Raw genomic sequence first — 9,825 nt, forward strand, 5'->3', positions numbered from 1 at the left:
GAATAGTTAGCACCCAAACAGTGTTTGCGTGAACCCGGTTACCAAACAGACCCTTAATAGCACCAAGAGTATTCACATTGATCTTTGTATATTTTTATACAAAATGGCTAATCAAAACCTATTTTATCTAGTTTAGCTATTGAGTTTTAAAAGACATTATGCATCTGATTATCTTTCTCTTTTTTTTTTTAATTTTTTTTTTTATCTATATCATTTCAATTTTATTTTTTTATAAGGATTGTATTTTTTCTAAAGATCTTTTGGGAAAAAAAAGATGTGGAAGAGAAATAGGAGGAAAATTTTTTGGGGAAAGAGAGATATGGAAAGATAAATAGTATATTAATGAAATGAATGTGTGAACAGAGCCCATTACATGTAGTGATGAATTGTTCACAAATGCAAGAAATAACTAAGCCATTGTGAAAGCATTCACAATAGAGTAATTAAATGACGCTTTTATTTAAAATAGCTAATCAAATTTGTAAAAAACTTCCCCATTGAATTAGCAAAAAATAAAATGCAAAATGGATATTTTGCCTACTTTCTCTTTTTTTTTTTTTTTTGGTCGTTCTCTCGCTATCTCTCTCACTCTCTCAGCAACCTCTTCTTCCCCGAACAAGGATCCTTTCTCAATCCTGTTGGACTGGAAAGGTCTCCAGTTAATGGCCAGGATGGCTCTCCCTAGAAAAAATCTTAGGGCGATCTTCATGCCACATATCCCACCCATTTATATATAATAATTTTTTTAAAAAAAATTTAAAAAATAAATAAAAACTAAAATAATATATATATATATATATATATATATGGTCTTGAGTGTGGAGACCACCCCAAGGGCCATCGTTTGGTCTGGGGTGATCAGGGCTAGTTCGGGGTGGCTTCGGCCACCTTCAAAGGCCAAACTTATATTTTTTTCTTTCTAGACCGGTGGCTTGGAGTAGCTGAAACCACCTTTAGGCCAAACAGTGACCCTTGGAGGTGGTCTGTGGGCCGTATCAAAAATTAAAAAAAAAAAAAATTATTACATAATTTTATTATTTTAATTTTTGTTTTTTTTGTTAAAACATTAAATAATAAAATAATAATATTTTTGAAGTATGACATGTGGCAGTATGATGGCACTAGGAGTCTAGGACCTAGGAAAGGGCCATCGTGTCCCTTAACCGGAGACCTATGATTGAACCGGATCCTTCTTCCCCCCCTTTTTTTTTGTGTTTTTTTTTTTCACTATCTCAGCCTCTTCTTCCCACCTCACCAACTCTCTCTTATTCGGTTATTCCTCTCCAGCTCTCTGTCTCTCTCTCTCGGCAGATCGCATCTCGCTCTCTCGGCAGACCTCGGTAAGCTCCTCTCCCTTTCTCTTTCTCTCTCGCTCTCGCTCTCGGCAGACCACATCCCCTCTCCTGTTTCCCCTTCTTGTAGGCGAGATAGATATTGGTGAGGCTGAGAGTGACGAGTTTGGCTTGATTGTGATAGATTTTGGTTTGATTGTTTGTAGATTGAGTATGAGTTTGAGGGTTTTCCACTCCGTTTTTGAGTTTGACTGTATGAGGGATTTCCATAACTTTCTCTCCCTCTTCGTGAAAGCCGATCGCTCAAAGGTACGTCCCAATTGCTTCTTTTTATTTTTTGTTGACGATTTCGAATCAAAATAAGACCAAATTGCTTAGATTCTGATTCTGTATTGGGGTGTTCTGTGTTAAGTTTGTGGTGTTATGTGATTGCGGGGCTACTCCATTGGACTTTTTTTTTTTTTTTTTTTTGTGTATTTAAGCATTGGTGGGTTTGTTTAAGAAGTGGGATGCTTATTTTCAGTTCGATTCTTTGATGTGGAAACATTTCTTCTTTTCAGTTCCTTTGTTTCTATTTGTTTGTTCGTTTTCTTTTGAATTTTTTTGGGTCCTGTTTATTTGTTGTCATCAGGCGAAAGTTGTTCTTCTTTCTTATATACGATTTTTTTTTTTTTTTTGAAAAAGATGACAACCCGGTTAACCCCAAGTTTTTCTGCCATGGAGTTATCTGCTTGTACCTTTATACTATATAGCACTGTTCTTGCTGCATTACGGTTCTGCTTGTAGTTATCTTCTTGTACCTTATACTTTTCTGCCATAGAGTATATAAATATAATATGTGCATGACGATCCCTTTCTCACTGAGGAAGAGCGAAAAAATTAAAGTTCAATAATTTTTTATGATTTTTATCCTTCTTTCTTGATTGGTTTAAAATTAATAAAATAATAATAATATTTAACTAAGGTAGAAAAAAGTATAGAGAGTTTGATATTTCACTTATTTTAAAAGTTGTTCTCTAAATTTAATTTCTCCTCAAATTTAGTTTTTATGTGAGTGTACTTTCACCCGCTTGACGTCGTTTGCTTTCAAGAGACAAATTTTGAATCCTCACCAATTTGGACCACGCCCATTGATAAGAAGTGAAGGCAAGCAGTTACAGTGTATTTTTCTTGTATTTTTCCACCTCACACAGAGGACCTCAAGCCTCAGAACCTGTTTCTCGACGAGAACGAGCACCTCAAAGTCCACCGAGTTTTAGAGAAAATTCCAAAAGCGCTTATACTTTGGTTCAAGAAGTAGAGGAAAGCTGTGTCAAAATTTACAAACGAGAAACTCCACTCTAGAATTGGCAGCGGTTATGTGAAATAGGTAAATCATTTAATCCTCTTCAAAACCCATTTGCCCATCTTAAGATAAGGAACCGGCTGCTCTCCATTTTAGAACATATGCTTGGAGAGGATCCTCCTCCCTCAAAACAGTGGGTAAACTATGGTTAATAACAAAGAAATTGCATGATATCTTCTATGCACGTTACGGGTTCGACATAATTCTTGAACGAAGTCTCTTCAGTCGGAAAACCATCATCAAATGCCATTTTTAGGATTTATTAACTATAAAGTTAAAACCACAAAGAATTCTAGTTAATTATATGAAGATATCGGCCCACCTCCATACTATTATTCTTCCAACTACTTTATGTAATTACTTCTTAAGTACTTATTTTACACGGTTGCTATTGCATGCATACCTATGTATCAGATGCTTTGTTATTAGAATAGTTAAATGCCTATTGATGACCTGAAAATTTTCAATCATAATATTTTTAAGTTTAACACTAATGTATTTTTTCCTCTTTTTCATGCAGTTCAATAGTTACTTCTCATGTGAAGTAGGGCAGGTGAAAACAAGAATGCTTTTAGAACATATGCTGGGAAAATTTAGCTCTAAAAAAGGAGGTGTACCGTCTTAACAGAAGAAGCTCCTATAGAAAATTTGGTTTTGTTTTTAGGCCTGACAATTTAGTTAGGGCCTAACTTTATGAACCATTAAGCATCTTGGGCCATAATTGACATTAGACTATATAATAGACCCGATCACTATATTGTACCATGGGAAAATTACAGGAAGCTCTAAAACCCATTTTCTCAAACCCTTTTTGGCACTCGGACTATTCTATGTACATGAAAATGTTGCAGCTTTGCATGGAGGGGAAGGCTGAAAAAGCCGGTCGTTTGATTCACAACAAACTAATAACAAGTGGGTTTGATTCAAACGTCCACTTAAATACAAGACTGATAATCTTTTATGCGAAGTTCGGTCTCATGGATGCAGCCCGTAACCTGTTCAATAAAATGCATGAGAGAAGTGTAGTGTCCTGGACTGTGATGATTTCTGGGTTTTCACAAAATGGGCATTATAAAAATGCTTTGATAATGTTATTGGAAATGCGTCGGGCAGGTGTTAAGGGCAATCAGTTTACCTATGGGAGTGCGTTGAGGGCGTGTACTAGTATGAGGTGGTTGGAAGTGGGGATGCAAGTACATGGATGCATTCAGAAGGGTAGGTTTGTGGAGAATTTGTTTGTTCAGAGTGCATTGGTTGACTTGCATGCGAAATGCGGGAAAATGGAGGATGCACGATATTGGTTTGAGACAATGTCAAAGAGGGATGTGGTTTCTTGGAACGTGATGATTGGTGGATATGCTGTTCAAGGATTTGCTGATGATTCATTTCGAATGTTTCGTTCAATGATGAGAGAAGGTATCAACATTTTCCTTAAACTTGTAGATTTCATTGCTCTTGTTATCTTGTTCTTCTCTATGTTTGTCTTTGATTTTGAGAATTTTACTTACGTGCTATATTCACAGATTTCTTAATTGCCAAAGTAGACACATATCAAAAGACTGTAGCGTATTATCTATTGGAATCTGATCAAGAACACAATGAACCGAATAATTTGCTTTGAGAAATTCAAGCTGATGAAGACTAGTTGAAGGGTGCTTTGAAGAGATATCTTGATTAAATTCGGATGAACCATAAGATTTCTAACAACACATCATTGAATGCATGAATCAAAAGATATTGAAAAAAATTGAAAATTCATTAATTAGACATCAGTTAATGGGCTTGACATCCTCTGTAGTCCATTTTGAAGAAAAGAAAGAAAAGGTTTATATTCAGGAAGACATCTTTTGTTTTGAAAAACTCATCTCTCTCTCTCTCTCTGTCTCTCTGTCTCTCTCTCTACATCAGTCTCTCTCTCTACGTCAGTTATTGGGCTTGGCATCCTCTGTAGTCCATTTTGAAGAAAAGAAAGAAAAAGTTTATGTTCAGGAAGACATCTTTTGTTTTGAAAAACTCGTCTCTCTCTCTCTCTCTCTCATCATCATCATCTCTAAAATCTCTAATTTTGTTCACATTCATATTCAAGTAGGAAATTTTTTTCTTTTTTGTAACACGTCAGCATCACCAAATTGGTTGGATAGAAGGCATGTGAGTCATCTCTAAAAATCTCTACTCTTGCTCGCATTCATGTTCAAGTAGGAAAATTTTGTTTCTTTCTTGTAACACTTCAGCATCGCCAAATTGGTTGGATAGAAAGGCATTCACTGTTTTTGTTGCCCCACCTCTCTTTTTCTAACACAAAAATCGGAAACATGGGGTACTTGCATTTGCGACATGATTAAGTAAAACTGCAAAGCCATTGTCTTTGTATGCAGTAAGTTCATTGCAATGTTATTTTTGCCAAAAATTGCTAGTCTATTGATGCCTTATTCTTCTCTGATACTCTAATTCTGATCCATAATTATTTGCAAAACACTATTTCACACTGAAATAGTCTATAATTGGTTAGTATCTTTTATTACCTAAGTTTAAGTTTACCATGAATAATAACTCGCTGCTGGATGTTGCCTATTGAGAAGAATGGGATTCAAAGCCTAGAGAACTGCATCCATATTTTAATGAATATTTCCTCTAATAAGGGTATTTGACCATGTCGAGCCTAAATATATCACAAAGATCATATCATAATCAACATCTGTTCCAGCATGAAAGCCTTTATTTTTTCATTAAGTTTCTTTGGGAGAATTTTCTCTTGTTGCGTACTCTGTTATATTATTTTTGTTGTATGTTTTGTTATCTTTATTTCAATGCCTTTGTTGCAATACTAAACTTCAATAGGATTCATTCCTGATGGCTTCACCTTGGGAAGCGTCTTGAGAGCCTGTGCTGCTTGCAGTGGTCTCATGAAGCTCAACCAGACACATGGCTTAATCATCCGATTGGGTTTTGGATCACATAATGCTTTAACTGGATCATTAATTGATTCTTATGCAAAATGTGGAAGGGTAGGAAGTGCTTACGATTTATACAAGAGTATGCCAGCAAAAGATATTATATCTTGCACTTCACTGATAGTTGGATGTGCACGCAAACGTAACCATAGTAAAGATGCGCTGGATCTCTTCAAAGAAATATTTCAAATGCACATGGAAATGGATGAAGTTATATTTTGCTCCATGATTAATATATGTGCCAACATAGCATCATTAAGTTTCGGAAGACAAATCCATGCTTTTGCTTTAAAAGTTCAACCCTGTTATGATGTGGCCATGGGAAATGCTCTCATTGATATGTATGCAAAATGTGGAGAAATTGAAGATTCTAAACGTGCTTTTGAGGAGATGGAGGAGAAAAATGTCATTTCTTGGACATCGTTGATTGCAGGATATGGGAAACATGGCTTTGGCCATAAGGCAATTGCACTATATAAGGAGATGGAACATGAAGGGCTAAGGCCAAATGATGTTACATTCTTGTCTCTTCTCTTTGCCTGTAGCCATAGTGGAATGACTGGTGAAGGATCAGAATGCTTCAATAGTATGGTCAAGAAGTACAATATTTTGCCTAAAGCGGAGCATTTTTCCTGTATGATAGATCTCTTTGCACGTGGAGGCCAGTTAGAAGAAGCTTATAATTTGCTATGTGAGATGAAAATGAAACCTAATGCTTCAATTTGGGGTGCCATTCTTGGGGCATCTAGCACCTATGGTAATTTATCTATTGGGGAAATAGCAGCCATTAATCTTCTTAATATGGATCCCAAGAATTCAGTTAACTATGTTGTTTTAGCAAGCATATATGCTGCACATGGCGAATGGGACAATGTCTCCAAGATGTGGAATTTGATAAAAGAGAGAGGTTTAAAAAAGGATCCAGGATGTAGCCTTTTACAATCTACGAAGAAGGAAATCACACATTTGCAGCCTAGTTGAAAGTGCAGAACTGTCCTACTTTTTACTTCTTGGGGAGAGCGTAAAACTTATAAAATATCCTGCTGACCAGACGATTCATATGCTAAGGCTGTAGAACAGTATGAGAGAGTGCTTGCACAGTCTTGTGGTCCATTGATGTATTCCTGGTTCACAGCCTTCTGTTCCCATGCTTCTTTACATTCAGGTACGGTTGTGTGCTTCCTCCTTAATATCATGTTCAAAATGAGCAAAAACCGTGTTTAAGTGCTAAAAATGTGTCATTTTTTATGAAAATATAAAATCTGGGTGTTCAATTTCAGTTATGCATTCCAAGGTTTTATCTGCATATATGAATATTCGAAATCTGACACTTAAAAGTTTTCAGATATGCATTCTCATGCTTGAAGTATAATATTATTGTGGAAAATATATGACCGCAAAGGGGCTTGGAGCTTTGAGCAACTTCAAGGCTTGACAGTGTCATATTTTTATCTGCATTCCAAGGTTAGGCTCACATTTGGTGTCTGAATTCTGCATAAGATCTCACAGGTCAGATCCAGCTTTTACCCCTTTTCGCTAACTCAACCGACTATTTGAAGTTGAGGAATTTAGTACTGATGCAGTCCAGGATTTTATGCTTTGTTTAAAGATCTTTTGAAGACCCTTTTATGTTCTTAAATGATGTTTTCTGAATTTTGCCCTTTCGTAAAGTACACTTGAAGAGGGAAAAGGTCGAGAGAAGTCGGGACAGAAAGTGGAAGAAATGCAACTACTAAAAGGAAATCTGAGAATAGTACCCTAGCTACCTTACAAGAGAATTACACTTGGAAGATATACTGTGCCACTATTATGCTTGCCATAGTCATGGTGTTGGATTATAATTATTAAAAGTATCTTTTCTTAAACAGTAAGATAACTTTGTCCATTGTGATTTATTTGTTTATAACCAGTATCATGCTTAGATGATACTTGAAATTTAAGTTTATTTCAGATTCCGGATCATCAATCTCTCTCTCTCTCTCTGTTTCTCTTTTTCCTCTTAATTCTCTGTGCAAAACCATCCCACTTTGTTTTTATTTTCTAGATATGTCAAGTTTTGGTAATTATGCCCCACTTTCGTCATGAATCTCAATCTTCCACGGCTGCCACCGCATGCACATGAATCTCAATCTTTTCTAGTGTGCCGAGTCGTATTTTACCTTTTATGGATAAAGCTGAACCTTGTTCGACTGTATGATACAACTTTCTGGAAAATACCCTAAAACTTTCTTTGGGTAATGTACTACAGGTTTTTTTTTTTTTTTTAATCCCATGGTGTGGGTCTTCCAATTAACACCTGCAATTTCTGGGTGAAAGCGCGATCAACTGGATCAAACAGGTACTTGTACAGTTGTACTGTAATTTCTTGTATCTTTTCAAGAAATCGATTTCTTGGTCTTTGATCTTGTCCCCGTTCTTTCTGTTCTATATACGAGTCTAATCTGGTTTTCATTTTGAGGACCTTTCTCTACAATTTGCTATTTTTCGTATGTTTTGAGTTTTGGGTTCTTTTCCTCAAGAACCAACCAAGAGTCAGAAACCAATTTTTTCACTTTTAATTCGTATAAGGAAGCATCTTGGTCTCTTTCCCAGTTTCAAACTTTTCTTGTTTGCCTATTCTTCGCTTTTAATTTTTCTTTCCTTTTCTTTTTTTTAAATGGACCCCTTTAAAGAATGTTTCTTTACCCTGCAGGGATCAGATTTACAAGTGGAAGAATCTCAACAAGTACGATCTCCTCTTACCGAGAAAATTGCTGCCGACCCATTTCCAAAATCTCTACTAGCATACAAATACAATAGTGATACTGTTATGTCTTCCCCTAGTTTGCCTCCTCTCAAGTTCAACTCTGGCTTTCTGGCACAACATAGTCTGGTTACTCCCTACCTGGAGTCCTGGACGACGAAGACGACGATGCTGAGAGCGTAGCTTCAGTTCCGGATGATGATGATGCCGATTACTCGGACGAAGAAGTTTTGGGATCTAATAAAATAACATTGATTTCTTATTTCTTATTTCTTATTTTTTATTTTTTATTATTTTTTATTATTTTTATATTTAAAATTTAAAATTAAATTAATAAATAATTTTAATATTTTAAAGTGGGTGAAACGGTGACTCGGAGGAAATTTTCGAAAAAAAAATTTAAGCAGTTTTTAATTTTGGCAGGTTGACTCAGAGATTTATAATATATATATATATATATATATATATATATATAAATCAAAACCTGGGGATAAAATTTAATTTTGGGGATATTTCATAAAAAAATCATAAATTTTAGGGATAATTTTAAAATTTTGGGGGGACATTAGTCCTCTCAAACTAATACACAGTTCCGCCCATGATGTTAGTCACATATGTGCTATTACTCTAAAGTGACTAGTCAAGTTGCAATCAAAGTTTTTTATAATCATTTATAAAATCCAAGATAATACAAACCAAAAATTTCCTCATCAGGCATAAGAGCCACACCTGATGTTGGCTAGGATATTTGATTTGATGGGGCTGATTTTATTCATCTTTCTCCAAATTCAATTCACACATGTAGGCTAAGGTTTTGATACCTCTAAACCTTAGTTAGCATCACAATGAAGAAGAAGAATAATCATTTAGTAGCTGGTGTAGGACAAAAGCACTTGAGGAGAAAGCTTAGAGAAAGAGACTAAGAAGAGAGGGAGAAGACGAGAGAAAGAAGAGAGAAACAAGCCCAATGAGAGGAGGAGGAGGAGAAGAAGATAAAAAAAAAGCCTAGAAAGAGGGAGAAATATGCCAAGAAAAAGCCTAGAAAGGGGGGAGAGAGAAGAAAGGAGGGAGAGAAGAGAAAATTAATTTCTCAACAATTATATTCCAGCTCAAAGTTGTCGAGTAGGACAACTTACTTGGTGTATGGGACATATGTTTCATTTTTAGTGGCGTTGGCATATTTCTCTGTTATAGTTATGGATGGAAGTACAATCTTCGTACTTAGGCTCATGATAGGTACAATCTACGATGCTTTTGAAAACCAAGGTGGTCATTTGATAAGGATCCTTGCGACAAATACTAAAAAAGTAATTAAACCTTTTGAAAAACCCAACTAGATGTGAAGCCCTACTAGTAAAAAATTTAAGAACAAATTAAAAAAGAAAAAAAATCATAAGGGTGGCTGCGTGAGAACCTCGACAAACACAAAGATAGTTGTGTGGCCAAGCCCCGCCAAATTGGGTGGCTCAAGACCACCCTGAAAAGCATGAGCTA

At 35.8% G+C, this 9,825-nt stretch overlaps 1 protein-coding gene across 3 annotated transcripts; it reads left to right on the plus strand.

Moving 5' to 3' along the window:
• Nucleotides 1-1,270: 1,270 nt before the first annotated feature.
• LOC132173862 (pentatricopeptide repeat-containing protein At3g20730) lies at nucleotides 1,271-8,572 on the plus strand. Of its 3 annotated transcripts, XM_059585512.1 has the most exons (7): nucleotides 1,271-1,340; nucleotides 1,499-1,601; nucleotides 2,336-2,661; nucleotides 3,158-4,053; nucleotides 5,476-6,753; nucleotides 6,934-7,455; nucleotides 8,281-8,572. In XM_059585512.1, the coding sequence occupies exons 4-5, from the start codon at nucleotides 3,402-3,404 to the stop codon at nucleotides 6,567-6,569; spliced, it is 1,746 nt and encodes a 581-aa protein (XP_059441495.1). In that variant the 5' UTR covers nucleotides 1,271-1,340; nucleotides 1,499-1,601; nucleotides 2,336-2,661; nucleotides 3,158-3,401; the 3' UTR covers nucleotides 6,570-6,753; nucleotides 6,934-7,455; nucleotides 8,281-8,572. The 3 variants fall into 3 exon arrangements, with proteins under 3 accessions (XP_059441495.1, XP_059441494.1, XP_059441496.1); XM_059585511.1 differs by lacking the exon at nucleotides 2,336-2,661; XM_059585513.1 differs by lacking the exon at nucleotides 2,336-2,661 and having other exon boundaries at nucleotides 6,934-7,052.
• The last annotated feature ends 1,253 nt before the right edge of the window (nucleotides 8,573-9,825 follow it).

This window comes from Corylus avellana, chromosome ca3 (genome assembly GCF_901000735.1).
Source record: "Corylus avellana chromosome ca3, CavTom2PMs-1.0".
Lineage (NCBI taxonomy): Eukaryota > Viridiplantae > Streptophyta > Magnoliopsida > Fagales > Betulaceae > Corylus > Corylus avellana.

Excerpts from the sequence above, each read along its gene's own strand:
- LOC132173862 (XM_059585512.1), top strand. The coding sequence starts at position 3,402 with ATGGGAAAATTACAGGAAGCTCTAAAACCCATTTTCTCAAACCCTTTT. Across the intron at positions 4,054-5,475 it reads TCGTTCAATGATGAGAGAAG|GATTCATTCCTGATGGCTTC; the intron begins GTATCAACATTT and ends AAACTTCAATAG.